Raw genomic sequence first — 27,586 nt, 5'->3', positions numbered from 1 at the left:
AAGAGATACCTTAATGGAAGGACTTGATAATGTACTCAGCTACACTATTTCTTCCAGATATTTCTGGATACATGTTCGTTTACCAAGAATGATATTCACTAAATAAGCTCAGTACAGAACAAATGTATTTTTTTGAACAGATTTAAAAAAAAACCCCACATTTTAAAGTTCTGGATTACAGTCATATAGAGTTAGGTTAAATTACTGCAACCATTAGTGTTGTGTTAAAAATCTTTTGAAATAGGTAAGGAATAAGAAGCAACACTAGAAATCCACATGTGTAATACAGTAGCTCAAAAATGAAAGAAAAAAGATTAAAGTTTTATGTAACTTGAAGCAAACTATCCAAATTTCCTTCTAAACTCTTTATCTCACTACACAAAATCACAGCTTAAATAGAAGTTAGTGCGCTTATGCCTCAGAATTTTAGTTAATGTGCACCAGGGGATACTGATTTACACGTATGATATTCAGAGATCCTTTTGAGATTAGCAGGAACCTGATGTAAAAATTGCACAATTTAATGTGCAATAAAGCCAGAAAGAGGGAAACCCACCCTTCCTTCATGCACAGCTATTCATCTTCATCCTTCTAACATCCAGCTTTCATGTGTCTCTGTGAAGAAACACAGAGATAAAACCAAATTTCTCATGGTGGGGAGATGATGGGACAATTGATTGGTAGAAAACCAGAGTGCAAAACAACCTCCTTCACTGCAGAGCTGCTTAACCACAGTTAAACCAGTTAAACAGTTTGTGGAATGACAGTGCAAGCCCCCGTGCACAGCTCCTCCTCAGACCTTACACAGCAGGAAGGGTCTTCAGACCTCTGAAGCACAAATTATCCTTATGCCATTAGCACTTTAATAGGTAAGATGAGACAAAGTTTGAACTGTGGAGCACAAACTTATGCAAAAAGAGAGCAAGATACAGCATCTAATGCAGCCGAAGTTGAGAAACAAGCACAACATGTGCTAAAATTTGGTTACTTCAAAGTGAGAAATTTGCTATCAGTTCATTCAGGTGAAAAATTCAATCCAGATAGTACATCAGGAGGATCCAGAGGTACATAATTTCTAGAGGTTATCTGATTTTTCTTTCTACTTTATATGTTTTTAAAATCAGGAAAACATAACTGCTTGTTAGTTAACGTACTCTCCTACCTGTAATTCAATTTAAAATGACAAATTTTCAGTACCATGTAGTAGCTTGTTTATGTACCTTATAAAGTATATTAGATCCTAGTCAAAAACAACAAAATTCAGCTTGTAGTTTTACATTAAAGCTGGAAAAAAAATTGCTCAGATTACATGGAAAAATGTATTTGCAAAACAGAGCACAGTTTAAAATTTCTGTTATTTTTACAAAAGATCTCATTATGCAAGTTAAAAGGTAATACTTTCAAGGCATTAGGTGACTAATCAGCATTTATTCAATAGGTACTTTAAATCTAGCCATGAACCACTACTGAGGCTTGAAGATTTCCATAAAATTAAAGCATCACACATTGGCTACATTTTGGAACAACAATTCAACTGTCATCACCCTGTCCTCCTCTCCCAAGTGAAAATCTTCTCAGCACCTTAAAAATAAGACACCATGGTAGAGAAAACTCCATCAGTAATTGCCCTCTCCCAAAACGGCACCATCTTTTATCCTTTCCAGAGAAGAAAAATACCAAACTGATGGAATAATGTTGTCTCTGAGGGTGACAGCAAGGGAGGGAAGCAATGTGTCCTCAAACATTCACATAATTTAATCTGGAACTGCAAATATTATTAAGCAGCAATCATAACAGCACAGTTACTGCTTCATGGCACTCCAAAGAGGAGATAAAACTGCTTAGTTGTTAATTTCTAATGATGTAAACACATTTGGATTTTAATGTTGTATCTGAATCTCCTGCATTATTAGCTCTGGGGTTACAAGACATTAACTTACTACCTTTAATAATTTTACACTTGAATTAAAAGGTGTGTTTAAATATGACTTTATTTTAAAGTATTTTTGTTGAGAATATGTGTTCTTGTGATGGCAGAAGCAGATCACCTAATAAAACAGCTATGCATTCCTTTGCTTTTCTGAAGTGTAAGTATGTGCACGTGTTTGTGTATAATTTCCAAAAACTGGCTGAATTTACCTCCTCTGGTATTGTAATTTCATTCCACAAAAGCCACATTAAACAATTACAGTTCTTGTAATTAACCAGTGGTCTAATGTACAGTTTTCTTATCCCAATCCATTAACAGCTGCTCAAAAAATGTAGTAATTAATGGTTTCATTTATTTTTGGCAAACCTGCACCTCGACAAATAGTTTTGTATCTGTTGCAAATTAGGACTCTTTCCCAAACAACAGATGACACGATGGGAAAGAGGGAGCAGACAGAATCCTTGCACATCTTTGTCTCTTTAGATGATCAAATAAAGAGCAGCTGCAATGTTATTTGTCACATCTGTGTAAAAAAGTACCATGTTCCGTATCATCAGATGGAGATGAACAAGTGCTGTACAAATGCACAAATCAGGGTTATCCATTAAAACCAGGAAAGACAGAAAGTTGCAATTTTAACAAAAACAATGACGCACTTTTAAAAAGCTCTCCTCAGGTTTGGTGTAATTTTTTTCTCTTACAAGCTTTCTATAAATACTAATTAACAGAGGACACAGTTAAAAGAAGTGAAAGCATGCAAGAGTCATCCTTGTGTATCAGTGCAAGGCACAAATTTAAACTAGACTGAGAACAATTAGGGAAAGGAGGGAAAGAGAGGGTTGCAAAAAACACGGGGAATTTCAGTCTGTGTTGTCCACCATGGCAGGAGAAGACTTCAAAGACTGCTGGCCAGTTCAGGTGATCACTGAGGACTGGTACACATTGATTAAATTCTTAACACAGCCTCAGTTAGGTAGCTGAAACCTGACATGTAAAATTCTATTCCACCTTGAAACCACTTTCATAAGTATAACTTAGCCTTCTTTCAAGCCAGGACTCAACTGCATAGGAACTAAAAGTAGATTTTTTTTTTTCCCCCTTCCCCCCTTAGAGGCCTATGGGGGAACACTGGCATGTGGAAAGCCAATACAGAATTATCAAGATTCAACCCCAAAAAATTACTAAGTGGTAAAAATTTGGGTGCTATTTTCCTTTCAGTTTCTCAATTCAGGCATGTATCAAATTTTAGTTACAATACAGTAAGAAAAAATAAATATGTAGATGAAATAACTCATGGTACTTAACAGGAGCACACTACAAAAGAAAGATGACACAAGACCTCTCTGTAAAGGAAATAATTACAAGAGAGTAACTTATTCAGCGTCCGCGGTTTTCCTAACCTGCAATTCTCTTGCTTCCAGACTACAGCATAAATTACCTAGTTATGGCATGTATGACCAAAGGCAAAATATTAAGTTGGTTAAATATTCTGGTTGTTCTGTCAAATGAGGACAAAGGTACTTCCCCTCTTCATAAGGGTAGTGTGAGGATAAGTACATAATGTATTTAAAGACAGGGAGATAGTTGTGTGATGGAGGCTCCCCACCCCCCCCAAAGTTAACAATGCAATCACACGCTCAAAATCACATTACAGCAGTTCACCAAAATATCCTTCAACACTGTCCCCACTGCTGATCAAAGGAATCTCTTAGCCATGGGGAATCTCCTTTAGGTAAATTTTTTTTTTTTTGGAAAAATTTTAAGGAAGTGACTTAAGAAAATGTATTTTACCTTATGAGGGAAGCAGGCAAAGAGCCCATGATCAGCTCTGGCAGTTCAGCTGCCAAGCAGCAACTTGTTAACTCCCCGTAACTCAATCATGTGCAATTGTTTGCCCAGAGCCTCGGGCTACAGACAGACATTTGGTCTGCTAACAACTGTGCCAGATGAAGACATTACTATCCCAAGCTATTTGTTATCACACATCTGCTGGAGATTATCATCTCCACAGCTCTGCTGGAGGAAGAAATCATGTAAGCATGCCTTAATATGGTTTGTTCAAAACCAGCCAATTTAATTTAAATAGGTGAATGGAGCTAACCAGGCTGGTTTTGCCCAAAGTGTATTAAAAAATTCAGAAAAAACTCCCTTCTCTACTGACAAAAGAATAGGGGGTGAAAACAAGCAGCTGGAAGAATTATCTACCACCTTTAAGCAGTATAGCTGATTTTGGGGAGGAGACTGTTCCCATCGTAATGCAGAGATAATGTAAACAGAGAACTTTTTCAAGGCTTTACAAAAGGAAACACAGCTTTTAAAAAAGTATTTTTCAGTACTGTTAATAATTTAAATAATGAATGGAAAAACTTTGTATCTGCAGATTAAATCTTACCTGTATAGGTAGCATTAACAGACAGATATAATGAACTGTAATATAACAATGTAATATAATCCATCCTGATTCTAACTTTTGTGGTGCAGGACTGTCCCCCTCCTTAACATCTGGTCTATCAGTAGCCATATCAACAGCTGTCTACAATCTGATTATCTTGCCACTAGCCAAAGTTCATGTTAGTTTGTACTGTATTAGATAATTAACATTAATTTTGACAGAAGAAACCTAAGACATAAAACCCAGTACAATAAAGCTCATCCCAGACAGTATGATTCCACCACAACGAGACAGCTGCAGACCACTGCCATGCTTAGAGCTCCACACCTTTCTGATGTATTTACAAAGTAAATTACTCCACAAGTCACTGATCTAATGTAATAAGGGTATTTACATATTGTCTACATGCTGAGAAAAGAATTGTGTTCAGTCATCCAAAAGGGGTAAGAAAAGTCAAGGCAAGCATAGAAAAATTACACATCTCAACAAACATACGAATAACAGAAACAAGCTCTTCAGAATGGCAAACAAACAAGAAATACACATACCTGAAAACTATACAAAAAAGACCCAGAGAAATTCAGTCTTACAAAAAAAATCAAAACAACCAACCAACCAACCAAAAAAACCCCAGATTAGATTATATTCTGGATAACTACAATAATTTTATAGAATGTCCAAAAGCTGTCCACTATTGCTGTACTCTCACTGCATTTAGCAACAAAGAATAAGGAAATAAAAGGTTGCAGCCACTACTTTTTATATGCATCTTTTTAAGGGGATAACTCATCTGTATTAACTTGTAGTGTCCCAATATTTTTATTATATATCTTGTAAACAAGACTGCATGCTTTCAGATTCTAAGACAGCCTATTAAAAATATGACTTCTGTTGTAGTTTGAAATTTTTCTTTTAAGTCACTTCAAGTTTCTATGGTAGACAGAGAGAATAGAGATTTTCTGAAAGAGCACAAATAATTTTAAAATAACCCGGCCAATTTGGATGAATTTAGACTGTGGCTTTTATGTACATTGTAATGCATTGCAATGTTAGTTTATGTAAGCACTACTTAACAATACAGATAATTTTTGGAAAATGCTAAGCTTCAGTCTTGGTTTTGCCACCTATTACTTCTACACAAACCTGCCACGTGTTTATTGGGATAAGAGTCTATTAAGGTACTGTTGACTGGATATGAAAAGCAGTTGAAGATGACTTCAGGTTTTGATTGTCATTTTATAAATCTTGATTCTAACTGCCTGTACTAGTAAATATCAGTTCCAAAGAGCTACACTGGTCAAGATAACAAACATAACTTATGATTCTGAATTCCTCAAACTCTGCTTTACTTTGCTACAGCAAAAAAAAGATGCTAAAATGACTCTGAATATATTCTAACTGCTCACTTTATACTCACTTTAAACTCTCAGTTTTGTGTGAGCAGTCTGATACTAAGAGTGCATTTATGGTGAAAATTCTATCTAAAGTGAATTCATTCTAAAATTCAGAGTGAAAATTATGATTTAATAAGTAAACTTGCCAGAAAATCTGTGCAGAAATTTTAAGAATTTTAATATAAAAGGCTTGATAGGTTAAGATAATCAAAATTTCTATAGATGAATGGCTGACACTTCTGCAATCTATGTTTGAGAGCATGTAACCAGCACTAGTACACAATGAAATAGATTCCTATTTAATATGCACATTTAAAAAAATATTGGTCTCCTTTTCCAGGTAATCAGCAAGGTAAGTAGCAAAGAATATTAAAAACTTTGGTTGGTGTGACCCCAACCATATATACCAAAAGTCAACTGACTGACAGAAAATTATCTCAAGTGGTACAATAGAATTACACACTGATATAAATTTATTACAACTTTTTGAAGAAAGCAATTTGGTAGCACACTGCCATCTTTACAGGACAACATAAAAATTGTGTAAGGTGTTGTGCATAGAAGAGAAACATTTCTGTAGTTTCTGATTTGAAAAAAAAGCTAGAATTAAAATAACTATTTGGTAGACTACATTCAGCAGGCAACTTGTACATAAAAAACCTCTCTAGAAAGAGACTCCTAGATCAGTAAGTTCAGTCTTGCATTTTTTGTCTTTTGAGGGGAAGGAAAGAAGATGGAAAATAGAATTAGATTTAATTTTTCATTACATCTTCACAATGAAATGTTTATTGTCAAAATAAAAGAACAATTTAAGTTTAATAGTATTTGAGTTATCTTCTTGATTTCAGATATGCAAAATGTAATTTTATATGTTTTCAGTGCTTAATTTACATGCCAGAAGCAGAAACCTTACTTTGGCATTGATTTAATTCTGATGTTCTAAAGTGATTAAGTTTGGTAAGTGCAGTTGCATAGTCACCAAAAAAGGTCTAATACTCATATATAAGACAAAAATTATGCCATGCAAAAAAAATTCTTGAAAGTAAGTCACAAAAAAACCCAGACCACCTTTGAAAATACTCCAAAAGAATAGAGTAAATTTTATATAAAGATTTGAGGAATCAACAAATTCATAAACTGTACTAAAGGCAAATACCATATGAACTTACCTGCTGGCTGTTTTTACAGAGCTGTTCTTCTTGTGTCCCCTCTCTGAGCGGTTGTCTCGCAAGAGCTGAAGCTGTTAAAAACAAAAAAATGTTCAGAAGAGTCTCACAAACAATGGCTTTTATTTGCATTTTAGAATTTCTATCCAGACAGTGAAGTTATTTCCTCTCTTGAGTAACCAGTTGATAGCTTTCACTCATGACTTTTGAGATGAGTATTATTAGAATTTTACAATAGTAGTTAATATGTAAATATATATATCCACAAATTTAAAATGCCTAAATAATTGAAAATGTAAAAATTAAAGCATTTTCAAAGCATAATAGAAAGTTATGCCATTCACAATTTCACAATTAACTTATATGTAAAATTTTATAATTTTCACAATTTCAATTTGAATTTTTGAAGTTGTATAATTGGAAGTGTTGGAGGACACTTAATTTACAAAAAAACTACTCAGGTTAGCACTTGTGTCTAAGCAGTTATTAAACAGTTATAAACTCTTCTAAGCCCCAGGAGCTTTGGTAATTTGCAAGCTGCAGAATCAACAAAAAAACCAGTATTAAAGTTTCCTGTAATAGTGAGGACGTAGGAGTAGCAAAGGATTTGTTTAACTGAAATGGTGACTCAGCTTCTGAAACAAGCTGTCATTTATTTTTATTTTTAGACAAGACGTTTCATTCAGATTATCTCCAACACTCAAAAGTGCATTCCCAGCATTATGATATTTGTCAGATTAGTCAGGATGTGCTAAGTAAAAAACAACCATCAGAATGCTATACTACAGAAATTAAAACTGGACAGTATAAAATCCCCACAAATGTTGCTGGAAATGTCTCATATATTGAAGGAAAAACAGAATGAAAGACTGTTTAGAATAAAATTGGAGGTAAATGGACCTAATATTCACAGCAAAGACACCTAAAAATCCTGTGGAAACTAGTAAATTATCAACCTTAAGACTTGGCCAACCACACCTTAATGTGGTAAATGAGAACAGACTCAAAAAAATACCACCAATCTGAAAAACTGAACCATTTTTTCCTTACTCTCTACAGCTTCCCTCTTGTACAAGGAATGTTTCTTGTCACTTCAACTACCTAGCTCTCAGATGCAGTAAAATAATTTATCATATAAATAAATTCCACAAGAATTTCATTGGTTGTCAAAATTACATTACACCATCACATTCATTTCTTTTCTTCTGCTGATTTAAAAAAAAATCTCAAACCCATTAGGCACCAGTAACATCTGTAATTTGCGACATTACTTCACAATTCCTTAGTAATCTCTAAGTTACAAATTCAGTTAACTTCCAATAAGCTCTGAAAACACAGCTCTTAGGAAAGATGAAAAACTCCATGTAAAATACAAAATTAATTCAAATGTACTATTTTCTGAGAAAAATTGATTAAGTCATTTTATACCAGCTAAGCAGACATTTCTCATCTTCTAGGCTGAAATACAGTGCTGGCATCTATGATTTACATTAAGGTACTTCTCATTGTGGAAATTTCCTTATTTTTTGGCTTAGAATCTTTTAAGGCAGTAAACAGTATGACTTCAATTAACCCTGTTACATGAGACGATCAATATTTTAAATATATTTAAAAAAAATTACTCAAACTCATAGTAATCTAATGCTTTTTTAGGTTTTTTTTTCCACTAGGAAATTTATTTCAAAATAATGACCATTAAATATGAATTATATAAAGCTGTCTACTTAGAGGTTAAGTATCAGTCTGCTTATTGTAACATGCTGGAATCTCACAATTTACAGCTAAAACTACCATGTTTTATCTACTCTGGCTGTTTTGGGTAAGCAGTATTGCTTGCTCTGGTGTTAAAAAGAAAGGGGAGGGAACAGGGAAGATTTAAAATGAGACTTACAGGAGCTACAAGTGTTCAAAATGGATCATCCTAAAATGAACCGTCCAAAGACTCTTTAGATTTTATTTCCTTTTTAAGTTTCAAATCTATTTACATTTGCAAAAGTACCAGAAAATTGGCACAGATCTAAGGAAATCAACTGTTATAGCGATTTCTTCCAACTTAAGAAACGGAACATTTGTGTTAAATTTCAATGCATTGATGATACATTCAGCTACTTTTCCTGAATAGCTGAAGTTAACTATACATTGATGAAATGAGATCAGATTTATTTTCACATTTTATAGTCTTGGACAGTAAGTTCTGCTTAGACCATACTTCCATCCATAAAGATATTTATCTCCTCCATGTCTGAAGACAAGCTAAAGAACTGCCATGCTACTAATCAAATATTAAATATGGCTTCACACTCCTGCAACCATATCTATGGGCTTGGATCTCCCAGGGACTGCACTTCAGGGGCTCAGCAGACAAACATAAGCTATTTTTACCAATATCTGAACCACGATGAAGATTTAACAGCTCCTTTTTTTTTACTGCTGTAGTCATTGTAACCGATGAAATGCAGAAAAATGGAATTGAAGATCTTGATGTAGAAGCCTCCCCACTAATGTAACTAGTTCTGCATTTCTTGATTTTGGGAGTAAAATGTTTTGCTTTCCAGCATTTTGAGAAAGGTAACCTTTGGAGATACCACAATTGACAAAATGATTAAAAAAAAAAAACAAACAACAGAATTTTCATTTGAATGTTAAAACCTCAAGAATACTTAAGTGAAATTAAGTGACCAATTAAAAAGTTTTCATCAAGAGAATTTTGGAAATGCACTGCTGTTAATATGCTTGCTTCCAAGCAGATATGAAATTATACTTGCTTTATTTACAATTTCTTAAAGTATTAGCCCACTACCTCTGGAGCAGAGGTAGTTAAAGTTCTTTATACATCTCAAGTAAACTGTTCTTGATCAAAGCAGTTCTTACCTGGCTATGTTCCTTCCTAGCCCCAGGGCTAAACCAGTGACTGTGGGAGAAAAAGAAAAGACAGGTTTAACAATATAACTAACAAAGCACATGCTGTCATATGACCAGTCTGTGCGTGCTTTTGGGTATTTTATTGCCTGCCAGGAAAATACAGCCTTTGGCCATGGTTTATTTTAATGGGGTATTTTTACTGAACTCAAAGTTTGTAACAGTTCTGAAAGAATGCATCACAGATTTCACTTCTGAGTAGCTGCTGGCTTTATAGGTAATTATATTTTGTCAAACAAGCTAAAATAATACGTAAATGATGGTATTTTAATATACTACAATGAACATGCCATAAATTAGAATAATTCCTTATTTAGTACTGAAGTAATACTTATTGATGGTTATAGCTGAAAAGACTTTAAAGTAGTTTGGACTACCTGATTGTTGTTAATGTATTATTTCAAAAAATGAGGTCAGACTTTGAATCTAAAGTGAAATGCCAAGTCTGAAAACCTAGTGAGTTTGTATCTCCATACAACTGCAAAATTGTGACTAGTGATGGCCTTATTTCACAGAGATGGAAATTCGGAGTAAGATTTTGACACACAGGGGTGTCACAATGTGCCTCTTCCCTCAACGGCAGTAAAAGCATGACAATGCTGATTCACATACACACTGTAGTCACAAAGAACTGAATTACCATCTGAATGGAGCTGTAGCAAGCATCATACAAGTCTGCACACTTGCAAAAGGAAAAGAAGAAAGAAAAAAACCCCCTACAACAAGGGGGATCTCAAGTTACATGTAGTATCTACGTACTATTTGCGTAAGCAAGCAAATATTCGGTCAAAGAATAAAATAATTCCATCCATTGCAATATTGCACAAAAAAAGAGCATCCCACTGTCTGCTATTGTGCTTCCATGTTCCTCTAGAAGTGTAACCAAAGATCACAGCTCAATATATATATGCTTCTTCTTAAACAATTCCATTCAATATAACTTAGTCCCATATTCTCCCCCAAGCAGCCATTTAAGTTTTTATTTCAAATAGTATATTGAAAAGATTCTGATTCCATGAAATTGTCTGGTTTAAATCCCTTTTATTTTCAAGTCACAAATCTGAAAGTTTTGTGGCTTTTTGTCAATTAGCTTTTCTGAGTTTGATAATAAGCAGTCAACCCTCTCATTCTTGCATAAAAGACAAGCTATCACCAAAACATCCATACTACTTTTTCTACTTGGTGAGTAAGGAAAAGGAGTTGGAAATGGAAAAGAGATGACAGCAATAAAGTCAAAAGTAAACCTTGAGACAAGGTAGATATCTATATAGTTTGGACACGAAATATTCATCAACTGCATTCAATAGTTCAAAATCTGGTGAAAACTGGAAGATTTTATCTACACACAACTTCAATGCTGGTAGTGAATGAAAAACATCATATTTGAAAGTGATTCAACAAATAAGGCCACAAATATCCATGGGCTGATGAAAATCAGAAATATAATGGGTTAGATTTAAATTCTACATAGATGAATGTCTTGTATCTGACCAGTGTGAACAGCAAATGCTTAAGGAGCAGCAGCAAACTGGGGTATCCTCCACAAAAACTCTTGTGGGTCATGGCAAACCAGTTAATTACAGACTAAACGATCAGTAAAGCGTATTTCTAGTGAAAAAATACATCAGAGTAAGTTGAATGCATCTCATATTTAGATATTAAAAACCCTTCAAAAAGAATAAGACCTTTTTTTAATGCAAAAGTGATACATCACACTGATTTTTACCTTTTTGTCAATTACAGCATTATTTGTTTGCTTGTTTCTTTTAAAACAAGCAAAAGTAAAGCCCATAATGTAACAGTTAAATTACTGGTAGAAGAAACTTATGAAATCAAAACCTCTTGAATTTACACACACATTATCAAGTTATGAGATGAAACAGGTGGATTAGTGGTGTAAAACAGTTGGTACTGAGGAGCTGTAGTATCTCTGCTTTGGCAAGTTTTGTTTTAAACTGTGGATGATGTATCTAGTAGCAGTTAAAAACACATAAATCAATCTCCAAATAAACTATTTCCTCATCCTGTATGTCTGTGTTTTAGTTTTGATTTGAAAAATAAAGGAAAATGTAATCTTCTAAGCATTCCAAAGAGGTAACTAATAAATAATGCTGTTAAGTGTTGTCAGCTGAAGAGAATAAAAGTTTACAGTAATGACACACTAGAGTAACTAAACAAAGTTTATTACACTTTTTACAGGTGTTAAAACAATGAATTCAATATCTTTTTGTGAAAATTATGATAAACTTCTTCCTCACATGATACATCACATGAAAGACTCAAAGATGTGATGCTTATGTATTTTCACACATCTCATTTTTGTTATCCAGCCTTAAACAAGTTTGTATTTTAGGAAAGGATACTAAGAAAGTTAATAAAAACACATTTACAAAGCACTGAATTTTATATTTCCTTAAGAAATAGAAAATGAAATAAAAAGGATTGTAAGTACTCTTATTGAATAAATATTTATTATTAAATAAAGACCATCATGTTACTGAGCTGAGGCTCTCATCACATGTTTGTGCAGTTGTAAAATGTGGCTTTGGGGCAGAGGTACCATTGTAAAGCATATAAAAACAAAAAAAGTTGTAACTCCTGTCACTGATACTCACTCATGATGAAGAGAATCCTGGGACAAGTGAACTGTTTTCCTGCTACCGCCTGGTCCTGGAGTTATCTAATGGAAACATGAAGGAAAAAGTAAGTCTTTGACTAACTGCTTATTAAGAAAATACATCACAACCACTAAATAAAAAATAGAGACAGTATACTAGATAGAGTAAATGCAATTAGCAATATCTGCAATTTTTAAATAAAGTCTGAGAGCAAAAAGTGCTATATGAGATGAAGGAAAATCCTTTATGTGCAATTCTGGTTGGATGTCAAACATAAAGACATTTACAGATTTCAAGGACCTAAGTTACCTTTCTATCAAGTCCATGAAGTACTTTACCTCCAAAAAAGGAAAGTTAGATGTTCTGAAAATCACAGACAACATACTGTCCTTATTTATGGCTCATACAGCAATGCATTTATTAAAAGAAACACCTCCCAACAAAAAGCTTTAGAAATTCAAGTTGACATGGGCTAGAAAGCAAAGGTAAAACTAATTTTCACCAAACTGTACTGTAGTCCTTCTCTAATGGCTTTACATTAACCTAAACCTAAAATACATGATGTCCTCAATTGAAGAATGATCTTCAGAATGCATGAAAGCACGTGCAGGCTTTTGCAGATGAAGACATTCTGATATTGTTCAAGAATGAATTCAAACAGCTTTGCTTTTATTTTTGCAAAATGCTTAATTCATGTGCATATGTAGATTGGTAAAAGTAGAAGAATAAGACACAACTCATGATAGACGTGCTCAAGGAAGCAGAGCAGCAGGCAAACCATTCCTGATGGAAATAATGAAGGAACAAACTTTCCATTCCATGGAGATAATTTTATAGTGAGGAGATAACCAGAGGTGGGAATGAAGTCAGATGTTCTTCCAGTTTTTTCAGGAGATCACAAAAACTCAGTGGTAATACATTTATATGGCTCAGGCTTGCCAAAAGTACATAAGCTGGAGATTCATGGCGAAAAGCAGCCTACTCATTATTAGAAGAACAATGAGCTCAACGCTCTAAGTAAAACCTATTAATTTGGTGTTGTAATGGAGAAAAGGCAGGGCAGTCAGAGCTCCAAGTCTGGAAGGCTTTCAAAGAGAGCTCACTGAGTAATTTGAAAGCTCCACATGGTTAAGGTATTTGACCAAAATCTGCTTCTTTGACCTCAAGAATGATGTCACTCTGTGCTGAATTGAGAAACAATAAAGTCTGGTCACTTTTCTGGCTGATGTGGATTGAAAAGAATTGGTAATACCTTACCTCTGAAAAATCTATGCAAACATACAAATCATAGTAAAGGAAATCACAGCAGCTACATGGGATAACAGCACCTACTGCTTTATTCCCAGTTGGAATTTACTGTTTTACTAGACTGATCAAGGCCTTACACAGCCACAGGATAATAAAACACTGACCAAATGCTACTGTTTCAATGTCATAGTTCATCTAATAATAAAACTGAGAAATGGCCATTCACAAAGACAGACCTGGAAATATAAGCCAATATTTTAATATGTAATTTCCAAATTTTAAGATTAATAAGTAAGCTGTTACTTTAAAACTACAAGTAAGCATGCAGCTCAGCTCTTGAGAGTTATATCCTGCATTAATCTCAAAATGAGGTTTTCATGCTATTCCAGTGGGTATCCCTGGAATACAGTAATCCATTTTCTACACTGTGGCTATAAGAAAAGCAGACTGTGCCTATGTCATGCTTTGTTAGAGGTTCATGATCACATTATCTCATGGTGGACCTGACACTTTTATTCAGTTTACAGTATGTTCTGTGTACAGGCAACTTATTTCCTTTGCCAGGGCTGCTGACAACCTTTTCCACACTATATTAATCTTGTTTACAGACTTTATCTTGGTACAAATATCAGAAAACCGAACTTTTTATCTCAGGGAGAAAATAAACAACATGTTGACAGAAGCAAAAGCTATTTTCTGGACTAAAATTGGTTGTTTACCTGCAGCAATACTTATGGAAACAAGTTTAAGTTTCCAGCTTACTCAAAATACATAATCTGAAATTTAATAAGCATGGAAATTTCAAGAAAATTCACTTGATAAATTGGCAGTTTTAAAATAATATAGAAACCACAGAAGTAGGTTTTTCCACCAATTTCTATGAGAATATGAACTTGCTTGGAATACAGTTACAACTGATCACAAAGCACAGTGTTCAGGTTTCTCCTGCACATCCCAGAAGGCTTCAGCTACCACACAGCCACAGAATGTTTATAAAACTAAACACCCAAGGTACACATGTACAGACCTTTGCCTAAAATTCGCTGCTGATTACTGTAAGATTCCCAGTATGTTGCTGCAAATTAATTCCTGCTTGCAAAACTTACCTAGGGTGTAAAAATCTAAACCAAACCTCACTCCCCTTCATCTGCTACCTCACTGTTACAAAAATCTTAATAAAAATATTAATAAAGTTTAGGGTCATTTTTGGAACTTTTAGTCTCTTCTGGCTACAAGTCCTTTCACCACTACTTGAATAAGATGACATGTTACGGCTGTATCCTGTTCACAGAATGTCTGAGACACAGGTATGCCAACTCAGAGAAAAAGTACTCCTGATTTGCAAAGACAGCTTTGCCAGAGAAATTATGACCAAAACTAATGGACACAGAAAGATGAAAAAATATTCAATACTAAAGGGTATTGCCTCAGAATACACAACACCATATACTGCTGCCCAAAACCACAGCTGGAAAAGACCACCAGGATTTTCGAGTCCAGTCTTCAACTGAGTACCACCATGTCCACTAAGCCGTATCAAAAAGCGACATGTCTGTTCATTCTGTTCATTGCAACACATCTGTTCATTGAACACCTCCTGGGATGGCAATTCCACCATTTTCCTGGGCAGCCTGTTCTAATTATTAACCACTTTCAGTGAAGAAATTTTTCCTAATATCCAACCTGATCCTCCCTGGCAAGATACTACATGTGAAATGACACAAGGAAAGACGGTGGGATTAAACAGAAAAAGGACAAGTCAGAGGATTAATAATAATAATAGTAATAATAATATTCAGCACCTCAACTGTCGTTTTAAAATGCCATTAACAGAGAAAAGAGCATTTCAGCTGGAAGGAACCTACAGTGATCATCTGGACCAACTGCCTGACCAATTCAAAGTGTGCTGTTAAAGGCATTGTCCAAAAACACCAACAAGTTTGGGGCATCAGCCACGTCTCTCAGTCCTGCTTTAGTGTTTGAACATGGCCCTGGTAAGTAAATGCTTCCTGATGTCCAGTCTGAACCTCCCCTTTTGCACCCTTCCCACATGTTGTATCACTGTGTCCAGGGACAAGAGATCAGGCCATCACTATTTCCCCTCCTCAGGAAGCTGTAAGAGGTCACCCCCCAGTCTCCTTTCCTCCAAACCAGACAAGCTTGGAGCCCACAGCCACAGCTCACAGGACATGCCTCCCAGTGCTGTCAACAGCCTTGCTCTCTCCTCTGGACACTTCCAAGGACCTTCATATCTTTATTCATCTGTGCAGTCCAGAACTGCACACACACTGGAGGGGAGGCTGCACCAGTGCTGGATACTGCAAGATCATCACCACTTTTGAGTGGCTCACACCCCCGAGGGACAGGGAGCAAAGTGTCCACAGCTCAGTCACAGGGTGCTTGAACATCACCACTTATTTCATATGAACAGGCTAAGGGGTGTCCAAGACTGGAGAAATAAAAAAAGGATCTATTTAGTGGATCAATTTATGCATCTTCTAATTAAGTATGATAGTGCTATTTTAATTTACATGAGCTGTAGTTTAAAGAAAAGCTACTACCATGTGCCAAGAAAAACCCACAACACATTAATGCAAGACAAAAATACGCTACACTTGCATAACAATTCTTATTTCTCATTTGAATTATATTTTAATGTTCAGTTACATTCAGTTAATACCCCATGAAAAATCATCAATTATTTTAAGACACCTATGATACAAAGCTCCCAAGCATGGATGTGTTCAAGACTCAATATTTTCTTACTATTTAAAATAATATAAACAACCATAATATGCATACTCATCCATACTTCTTGTCCCTTTCTTCCCATGTTATCACATAGTCATGTGAGCAAATACATTCCCTGTTCATAATTTATGTTTTATCTTAAGGTATAATATTTTTGAAAAAACAGACTATATCCTATTCATAATTGTTCCTCAGATATATTTTCCATTACTGAAAAAGTAAGTTTCTTACAGATTAAGTAGTTTTTAAACACTGAAAGTGATATTTTTGCTTTTTGAATTAGATTTTATGCCAAGCACTCCATAGCATGTGCAATGAAAAGATACTACTGAGCTCATTTTTTACAGGATGTTATTTCTTTGCTATGATTTGGTGGATTTGGCAGTGCTGTGTTTATGGCTGGACTTGATCTTTCTTACAGGTCCTTTCTAATCTAAATGAGTCTATGATGTGCTTTAAAAAGCCACATAAATAATTATGAAAGCATTTGACTTGAAAGCTTAGCTTAGCCATCACAATATGCCACATTCATAGCAGGAAAAAACAGCAAAATTTCAGTAAAATTTTGCTGGACACTAATTACACAAATAAGCTAACTGCTTCCCTAAATGAAAGTACAGGTTCCTTTTTCCTGCTCTATAAATTAACTGCTATGATCAACTACAGCTTAAAAAGTTCCATAGCAAATCCCATTTTCTCAGGCTGGATTGTCTGTAAAGAAGTTGTTTTTCAAAATGAAATGCAACTGAAATCAAATCATGGAGAAGAGGATTTTGCAGGAAATTGCAGCATGACAATGTTAAATTCATAATTCATAGATCTGCAACTGTCAATTTATAGGAAATTAAACTATATCAAGGGAAGAAATAGAGAAAAATCTATTCTCCACATTTTATTGAACTGATTAAAAGTAATACCTTATTATTTTCAGGACCTATTTAGTATTGCTCTATTTATAACCCTTCTCCACTAACAACTTTGGAAAGTACATGCACTAAACAAAGTTCTGGATTTAAAATGCATCTTTAAAAAATACAGACGCACATTTGACCTGGAGCAATACAGAAAACTATGCAAACAAAAGTAGCTCTCACAGTATACATTACTGGAACATAATCCTTGTTTGACATTATCATTACATTGTTATTCCCTCTGAAAGCACACTCTCACTGAAGGGTCCAAAGTGACCATTCCAGAGAAGCATCTCTTTAATGTACAGATCACCTTTAAGTGATGCTCAAACTCAGCAAAGTCTCTATGAAGCCATGGCTCACTAGCAGAATAGTTCTATACCAGTTTCTTGCTACTCTAGTCACATTTATTTAAAATTAAACTCTTACTAAGACAGTGTTGCAAAAATCAATGGATCTGATCATTCTGTTTGCAAAATACATGCAAATGATAGGGAAAGATAAAAACTGTAAGAAAAATAAGTCAAAAGACATGGTTATTAATCCTAAAGAAAACAGGCACCTCCCTGTACATGTTTTACAATTTTCTCTTAAGGTATTTTTAAAAACAGAGAAAATAGGAATCAGTAAGTTTCTTGGCGTGACAGAATATGTCCCAGCTCCCCAATTTCTCCAGTGATTTCACACAGTTAAGAGTTTTCTCTACATTTCTTTTCACACAACTGATCAAACTGCCTCTACCTCTTGATATACAGCTTTCAACTGAATGATTAACAGATGGAAAAGGAATACCATGAGAATATCAGAGACCAAAAAAAGAAAAGAAGAACCTAGCTACTTCAGAGAAAAATGGAAAATTTAAATCCCATGTATAAAAGCAAAGAATAGAATTTCTTTGTAAACTTTTGTTATTTCACAGTTTTTCTCTGCTACTTTTAAGACAAAGCCTGAGTTTGAAGTTAAACAAATATAAATTTAAAACAAAAAAGTACTTTTTTGAAAGTAGACTGGCCTGGGTATAACATTTTCTGTTTGTTTTTAATTGTAACAGTAGCAGAAAATATCCCACACCATGTTTTGTCTTAAATCTTTGTCGAAGGGACCAGTTTTTACATACTATAGAATAGGCAGAGTAAGTTTAATGATGCACTGTAATAATATATATATATATATTATATTCATATATATATTAGTGCATTCCTGCTGTCTTTAAGTGTGTAATACAGTAATGCTGGAGGAGCTATTAGAGGAAATAATGCTAATATATAACATAACAAAAAACCTGGTCTGTGGGGAAGCATCAGATAAACTGAGAATTTTAAGTCTCCCATCTTCAAGAAAATCAGTAGAAGAGATTCTTCTGAGATTCATGTTTAATACAAAATAGTACTGTGTGGCACTATGCCTCCAATAACAGCTCACAACACTGCAAAAAATGGACTGACTTAAAAGTCTCAAGAAGAAAATATAAACCAGAAAATATTAGTTCTTGTATTTAAATTAAATATACATTTATTATATTTTTATGTTATTATATTTATTATTAATTGTATATATATTTAAATATAAGCTCCTTATAAAAAGGCAGATGTAAGATTCTAATGACTGCAAAAACACACCAAACAGCACCACTATTTCAATATTTTATATTAGGAAAAGGGAAATACTCAAGGCAGCTGTGAAACAAAACAATGGCCAAAAGTTTGTTATTTCAGTACACTGTAAATAGCTAATGTTTAACAAATTTAATTTTAATTAAGCCAGATTTACCTCATTTGGGAAATGGAGCTACTAATTAAATGTTCCAATAATATGCTGCATAAATATATATATATAAAATCTCTGTGATGATATTCTGTCTGCTTAGCTATACTATTTATTCTTAGGTGAAATCTTCACTAAATCAATGGGATTTTGATTTCTGTAGTGCTGGGACTATGCCCTTATTAGTTAAGAATAATCTAAAAAGCTGAAATAATGTTTTACCCTGTAAAATTATTATCAATAAGTAAGTTACCCATACAGTAATACAGGGAGGCAGAAGTAGCAGGGCATCAATTAGGCTTCTAGCCTTGATCTGGGAGATGCAGATTCCATTTGGGAAAAACAGGAAAAAACATTTAAACAAGACCCTCCTTTCCGTTCCCCCAAAAGTGATCTGTAAAAGTATTTCCTTACTTTGTTAAATATAATGACAGCAAAGATGTTATTATGTACCAGCAACAAAGGATGCCATCAAACCATTTGCTTTGAGACTGCTTGAAGTACAGAAGGTGATTTTTTTTTCCCTGCTGCCATGGGACTTATTAGAGGACACAGAAAAACATCAATATTAAATGCATTTATGTATCTGAGCAGAATTGCTGCTAGCAGAGCCCTTTGCAGGTACCAGTTGTACAATGGCAGCTCATGGCAGCCTGAGCTGGCTCGGTGTGGATTCAAACCCAAGCACACAACAAAAGCCCCAGTTCCAAATCGCCGCCCAGCCTCAGTCGCAAGCTGTGAGTGGCCTCTACTGGCTGACCAAAGGCTACAGGAGTCACCAAGCTTTTGCTCTGAGTTACAGCTGAGGTTATCCAGTGTGGAAAGAAATGGAACAGAAGGAATATGCTTGTCAGTGCTACGTTATTCACTCAGGTTGTCGCTAAAAATGAACAGCAAACACAAGATGAGTTATACAACAGAGAGAAGGGAAAATGCCTTTAATACCAGTGCTCCTGAGATTTCTCCAAATGCATGCTACAGATACATGCAGTAGTCCAGTTTCCAAAATGACAATGGAATTTAGCAGGATGTACTGTGCTAGCTCTAAAGGTGGACACAAACCCAAAACTCAAATAGTGTATAATCTGTTCATGGAAGTTACATGTTTTATATGAATAGTGAATTAGCTCAATTGCAGTTTGATTCAGATGAACAAACAGAAAGCTTGCTGCAGTATCTGAGATGCATGAACCCAGAGATCACATAGCCTTTTCAGGAATGTGAAACAGATTTGGTCTTTTCCTTATATATAAAATTAGAATCAGTAAAATACAGTGAAAAAAAAAGAAATTAAAAACCTGAAGGATGAAAATGTGTCTACTGCCACAAAGAACAGCTACAATTTCTTCCAAGTACATAAAAAGTATATTTTCTAAAGAAAAAAAACAAAAAACCAAAAACTTTTTTTTTTCCTTTAAACCACAATAATTGTAGACTACACAGCTTGGAGAAAATCTGTCCAAAACATGGCAAAAACACTTATTAGATTATTATGCAATGTCTATATCAAAATTAAAAAAAAATAAAAATAGATAAATAAAAATAGTGTCAGTAGCAAGGAAGTGTTTTTTTTAACTTCACCTTTCTTTTTTCAACGAGTATGTACCTGATTTGCCATTCTCTCACTTTTTAATTGCAGCTTATCAAGAAGGATTATTGTCAAACACAAGTGACTACTGATGCCAAAAGGTGATTGCCTTCATGAGCAGCCACACGGTGCTCACACGCAGCCCTGCATTTCCTGATATTTCCAGCTCCTGTTCTGAATTCTGCCCCATCCCAGAGTTCCACCTCATTTCAGAATTCATTCCCATTATCTCCACTGTTCCAAATTGTTCACAGGGTTATCTAGCTGACATAGAAGATAACCCTCCATCTCAACAGACACCACTGGGATATGACATGCTGACCCACAGTAAGCCCTGATTATTAGCTTGAAACATACACCATATAAATGGAGCTTTGAGCCAAATAATTTGCTTTAAAGTCTTTCCATTTTACTTACACATTAAAACTCACTTTAAACATGCTGACATGAATTCCATTAATCCATACACTCATGAATATATTTAGACATAGACATATTAATGTTAGATTCTATCATCAGAAAACATGAAAAATACTGATGAGAATGCAGCCTGCAAGTAATGCCTTTTTATTCACAAAAAAAGACGCAGGATTTTAGTCTATAAATGAAATGAAAATTAAATGGCCAATCATTGCAATTAAACAGAATGCCCTACTGACAGTTTTGCACTGAAGCCCAGAGTCATCCTGAAAAAGGACTTGCAGAGCAAACAGAAGAACAGTGAGATTCCACTTTTTCCATACCACTGTACTTAGAGTGACTGGGAAACCGGTGAGGATTAGTAACCCATGACAGATCTGCTAGGATAATTCTCCTCTTCCTCTCAGCCACCAAATGGTTTCCTATCATAACACTTGCAGTCCTGCCTGGGTTTAAAGTCTTGAACTGTTAGGGTACCATCTGCATGAAAAACTCAATACCTTTCTTTTTTTCCAAGGGGCACCCAATGAGCTGTATTACAGCCTGGACAACAAAAACCAGGCAGAACTTGAACTATTATCAGGAGAAGGTGATTATAAGAAGACCGAGCACACAAGAATGCTTGATAGCAGTGTACCTAAAAGTTTCCCATGTGAAAAAAACAGTTATCAGAAGATTGTGAATTAAAAGGTTGCACTTCGCTAAGATTTGGAATAAAACCCTTTTCAAAATCCATACAGTTTGATCAATAACAGATGCTGTGAAATTTACACATTTGAACTGCTAAAATAAAAGCATGACCTTTTATCCTTTAGGTTAGATGACATTTAAATAATTAGTGCTCACAAAACAATTTTTCTTCATTTCAGGTGAAATTACCAACAGTGGTAAAACAACAGAAAAAAGGCTGTAGGGGAGCCTCATTCACAAACTTGGACAGTTTCACTATTGACAGTGTGTATGTGGATGACATTTCTCATTATTTTGAGCTGATCTGTACATAAATGTTTCACACCACAAGCTTACACGACTAATAGATTTTAGGAATCCTTCTGTATTTGCCACTTTTCTGCCATCTAAACTTCTAATATACAACTATGACCATTGTTTCAGATTGTAAAGACAAGTAGAGATGAACAGAAAGAAGCTCAGAAATCAACTTTTCACTGGGCATTTTTAAGGTCAAGCTAAATTCCGGCTTAAGATATATTTTCAAATTTTCTTCCCAAGCAATATGACATAGAAATAAAATGTATTTTAAAACATATTACAATAAATATAATTCTTCTTATCGAGACGTTCTCTAGCTTTTCCATCACCTTGTCTTCAAATATAAATAATTCATAACTTCTACTATAGAAAAATGGAAACAAGGAGGTTCTAATAGGAAAAAAAAAGCTCAAAAGCGGGAATGCTACTCATACATTTTAAAATAAACTCTAAAGCTTTAAAGGTTTAATAGCAGTGCCACAATGGGATACTGACACTGAATAAGGTTGCACTGCATTTCTTAATTACTAACATAATGCAGACTCCAAGGATGTATCCTACTGATTGCTAAGCTCATGAATGGATTGTGCAAAGTCGTCATCATCAACTTTGATTTGAAGACTAAGTTGTATTATCTTACTCCCAAATCCCTCCTTATCCGTATGAGTACTCTGAAGTTCTCTTTGTATGGTGTGAAACCCTGTAAGATGGAAAACATCACAGTATGATCTTAGGAGAGCCTAGAGTTCCTTACAGTAACTTAAACCTGTAATGCTTTCCAGTGATAATTATCCTAAAACATTCATTCAAAAAGGAAGGGAAGCCTGTGTTCCAGGAGCAGAATGCTGCTTCTATTTGCTATCCTCTCCTACACCAAGATGAAGTAGCACTGCTGGTTTTGTGCCATCAAGTAAATGGAGTTTTACAGTGTTTCTGTCAGAAAGTTGTGCTCAGTATGTGAGAAACTTTTGCTCTCTTGGAAAATTTAAAACAATGTACAGAAAACAGAGTTTAAGCACTCCCTAGATGCGTGTCTGTGTGAGTGAGGAAAGTGGCTACCTCTGCTGCAGGACAGAAATCAGGGCACTGTTCTCATTTACAGGCTCTTCTGTTCCTGGAAATTACACGGGGGAAAGACAATTCTCTCTCCCTGATGACTCTGGCAGCATCAATTTTACTTTTCTGGCCAGATTCATGAAAATAGGTTTTGGTGACTCTACAACGCATTAGTTGCCTCAGGCTTCTGAAATTGCTGATAAAACCATGTACAGCAAATGTTTTCCTACCAAAAACATATCTTCTACTTACAAAACATTACTGTAGAAACAAGAACGAACGGAGTACCTGGTTTGTTGGATCCCGATCATATAGAGGATCAAGTAAAGAACATTTTTCTCTTTGTTGCAAGTGTTTCATGTTTGCAGGGCACAGAGAATAGCACTGATTTTCAGACACAAAACAGTAGAGCACATTTTGCCAGGTCTGGGAGAGGACTGACTTTCTACCCACCTCAGGGCAGACATCATACATCATAGAATTCTGGCCTTTGGTTATCAGCAACTCCTAGCAAAACTGAGGAAAACCTAAGCTGCTCTTGAGGAGGTGGAAGACTATTTTCTCTACTATTAAAGGACAAAAAAAATCAGAGCAGCCAAAGAGAGGGTTTTTGACACAGAGATCTTGAACCAAACCCCAAAATTTTACATTTTTATAGTCATGTTATTACAAAAACACCTAGAACTAACTTAGTCCCTAATAGAGACAAATTGTCCATAAAACTTACAGCTTGTATAACAGTATGACATGACTCACCAAAACAACATCCCAAGACAGGGAAATGGAAGTAAATTGTGTTCACCAGCTATTTATGAGTGACAGCCCTGCTGCTTAAAATTTATATGTGTTCAGAGGCTTTCATAGACTATTCATGGTATAATCTGATGATCTCTGTGATGCAAACTTCACTTTCAGTTAAGGGAAGTATTTTTACTACCAGTACAAAAAAACAAGCATTCTCCTATGGGAGGCTGGAATATGTATTTTATTTTAGTGCAGGAGGGAAGGAATAGGAAAATTAGCCAGAATTAAATACTTGTGCAAATATTACTACAAATAATGTCAGTATTTGGAAAAGTACACCTTTACAGAATTTTTCAGCATGATAAACACTAATAGACTGTCAAAAGATAACAATAACAATCTCTTTATAAATGGTGCTTGAGGAATTCTTTGAATCTCTGCTTTGTTCAAGGGTCAAAGGCATCAGGTCAATATAATCAGATTCATGTTCTCTACCGTTCCCAAGATGTCTGAGTAAATACCACCAACACAAAACCTTGCTGAACCCACTGCTTGCCATTCAAGTTGCTTGTGGTACAAAATTTTTGAAGCGAGTTACTAAGTTTTCATTTGCTGCCAAAGCATACCTATGATGTCTGCTCACTAAATGCAGCATTCAGCATCAGCACCTTTAATTTAGCTACTGAAGCAATACTATGTTGATAGACTATTCCATTTCCTACCAAACACCTAAAAGTTTGAACAGCAGAATAGAGGCTAAACTGAGGTAACTTGGCACATTATTAATCCTGGTTTAGTTTTCAGTCAGGCTCAACACTAGGAAACATGACATGCTCCAAACTATTGATATGATGCCCAGATTTCTCAAAAAAACCCCCAACAAATCAAAATTACTGCTCATCTATTCACTTACTAACTGGACACCAACAGCATAAATAATGCATTCCACAAAGTTAACTGGAAATGGTAACATTTATGAAGAGGTAGAACTTCGTATAAAGAATTTATAAATAGCTCAATTCATGGGAAAAAAACCCAAGGCACATCCACAACTTTGGCTGAATCTCTTATGAAGTTACATTTGATGGCAGCATTCAATAAATTGTATATATTGTCAGAAAACTCTGTTGTACATATCATATGCTTGATAGCATTAAATTGTGTAGGTTGCCAAAAAGAAAAAATTAGGGAGTCATTTGAATTGGGTATTATGACCCACAAATATTTAAGTAGCACAAAACAAGACAAATTTTGACATTTTATAAACTACTTAAAAATAATAAAAATACAGTGATATACTAACCAGAATGCTATTGGCAAGAAAGAGATGCTCACTGAAAAGGTGCCGTAAGTGCCATGAAATATTTGGGAACATTTTCAAGCTCTTCTGGCATATAGCCATGTACTAAGGAAAATATTGAATAAAAAAAGAAAACTTACAGAAAATTCTGGAAAGTTATCAAAGTCGTTCATATTCATAAGGAATGAAACATCTTATTACTAAATTAGAGGTCATCTGCCCATCAAAAGATGGTGCATTGTGAGGGAGTTCCTGTTCTGTGGGGTGGGGTAAAATATGGCATTAGTCACATGGTTCAAGGCACCCTCCTGGAAATGCAACATTCACACATGATAAACTCTAGGCAGAAAAGTTTAAAAAATCTTTCCAATTCTGAAATCTGGGGATGCAGACATACATCCTTTGCCTGGCTTATCATCTATAACATCAACTAAATGAGGTTCAGACATGATGAAGTGTCCTGAACCCTGAAAATTTCGTAGTCATCTAACTTGACACACATACTTTATCTCTGGTACAGGGTTAATTACTATTCCCATGAAACTTTTCCAGAATTGTATTTATCTTCAGTCTACTACAGGAATTCAGAGTTATTTCCTACTTTCACTTGCAGATCTGAGGGATCACTTCTGGAAGCTTCTGCTCTAACCAAATACCGACTTACTTCTATCATAAGATATGGGGATTGTACTACTGTTTTCATTGACTCAAAGTGAAAGTCTATCAGCTACAGAAGCTTTCATATGAAACTTTTCAGTAAAAAGATACTTTGTGACTAAATTAGCAAACATACATTTTCCATTTGTATCTTACCTTAAAATCTCAGCTATGTCCTATAATTTTGTATGATCCACAATTATAGCACCATTTTACTGTGATGAAAAATTCCTCCTTTTTATTGGGGGATTCCTCGATACTCCTGGAATTCTTTGAACAAGCTTCATTCATCTTTAGGTAAGATCACAGTTTACTATGCGAAAATCATATCTACTAAAAGGTATGAAAAATAAACAACACAATGCAGTGCCCTGTATTGATTAAAGAATTCTGTATCATTGTGGTTTGTTAAACCTGAATATTTGTGCTATTTCTGCAATTTAGAAATATTTAGCAATTATTCTGTCTTCAAGGTTAAGTGTTTGAAGTCAAATGGTAAACACAGAAACAGAGAAGAGCAGCGGAAAAAACCCCTTGATTACATGAAGACGGACAACATGACATCCTCCCAGAACAACCTCAGCCAACTGGAGTATGTTTTCTTTATCATGCCAACAGGCTTACCATTTTACAATTTAAAAGACCAAGGGTTGGGAGCAAGGGTGAGAAGGACCAAGGAATTCTGTTTTGACTCTGCAGGTATATGTGGTATATAGGTATAGTTCAAACTATACTTGGAAATTACTCCAGTTTAAATGAAGGAGCCACTTTCAAAACCCAAACATTTTAGTGTTCTCCACAGAGTCAACCAATGAATGCCTTCATGCCAAAAGAATACTTTTCTCTGCATGAAGAATATTTTCTCCCACAAGTGCTTTAGGATTCTGATCAGTAGAGAACTACAGAGCCTTTTTTGCATCCTCTCAAAAGGCTTTGGTCTCTATTAAAAGCTATTTATTTTTTTTTAAACCATGTAAAATGCTGTAAGAGATCTATGGCAGAGTTACAAAATTTCTACTGATGAAATAAAGTAAAAAGTTACGAATATGGGACCTAAATAAAGAAATTTCCTACTGCCTCCCAGTTTAACAATTTTGGAAAAGAAGCTCCTAAAAGTTCAAGTTTGCTCAGTACCTCAGGAACTCTCATTAAATAAATGTCTATCAACTTTTGAGCAGAATGAAATCTTACCCCTAATACAATGGAGCTCTTTCCTTTCAACTTTGGAGTACATTTCCTCACATAGCAAGAACATAAACCTACAGACAATGGTGAAGATAACACATAGTGCAGTAGACTAAAAAGACCTAGAAAATCCCAAACAAAAACCCCACTAATTTCCCCAAGGATGCAGCCCTTTATTTTAATAGAGCACTTAGGTTTTCACTAGGTGTCTTAAAAGAGAATAAACACCGGAGATGAGACAATATCCCTCACAATTGTTTTTAAAGTTTGTTGACTTCAGAACCTATAAAACTTGAGGCTGGTTAGGACAGGATGTGCTTACAACCCTTTGCATGCATTAAAGCAGTTCTCATCTATTATATATTATAATATATATATCTATTATATATTATATAATATATAATAATATATTATTATTATTCTCATCACTCAAATTTGGCTCTTAGAAGTGAAAATCTGAAGTTCAAAACATGAAGTTTTAAAAGTTCTAAAGATGCCACGCAGCAACAGAATAAAAGAGTTAAAGTACTTGAAAATGGAAAGCCCTAGGAAC

The 27,586-nt window shown here is 34.9% G+C and overlaps 1 protein-coding gene across 1 annotated transcript in view; it reads right to left on the bottom strand.

Annotated features, from left to right (window-relative positions):
* Positions 1 to 27,586, bottom strand: part of GPATCH2 (G-patch domain containing 2) — a 118,479-nt gene that overhangs the window by 22,667 nt on the left and 68,226 nt on the right. Inside the window, exons 6-8 of the mRNA XM_015622283.2 lie at positions 12,417 to 12,481; positions 9,754 to 9,793; positions 6,886 to 6,956 (exon numbers count right to left, since the gene is read on the bottom strand). Of these exons, the coding sequence (XP_015477769.1) occupies positions 6,886 to 6,956; positions 9,754 to 9,793; positions 12,417 to 12,481 (176 nt within the window). The remainder of the gene's footprint in view (positions 1 to 6,885; positions 6,957 to 9,753; positions 9,794 to 12,416; positions 12,482 to 27,586) is intronic.

Source organism: Parus major, chromosome 3, assembly GCF_001522545.3.
Source record: "Parus major isolate Abel chromosome 3, Parus_major1.1, whole genome shotgun sequence".
In the NCBI taxonomy this organism is placed as follows: Eukaryota; Metazoa; Chordata; class Aves; order Passeriformes; family Paridae; genus Parus; species Parus major.
The sequence above is the reverse complement of the archived record's forward strand: the minus strand, read 5'-3'. Positions and strand labels throughout refer to the sequence as shown.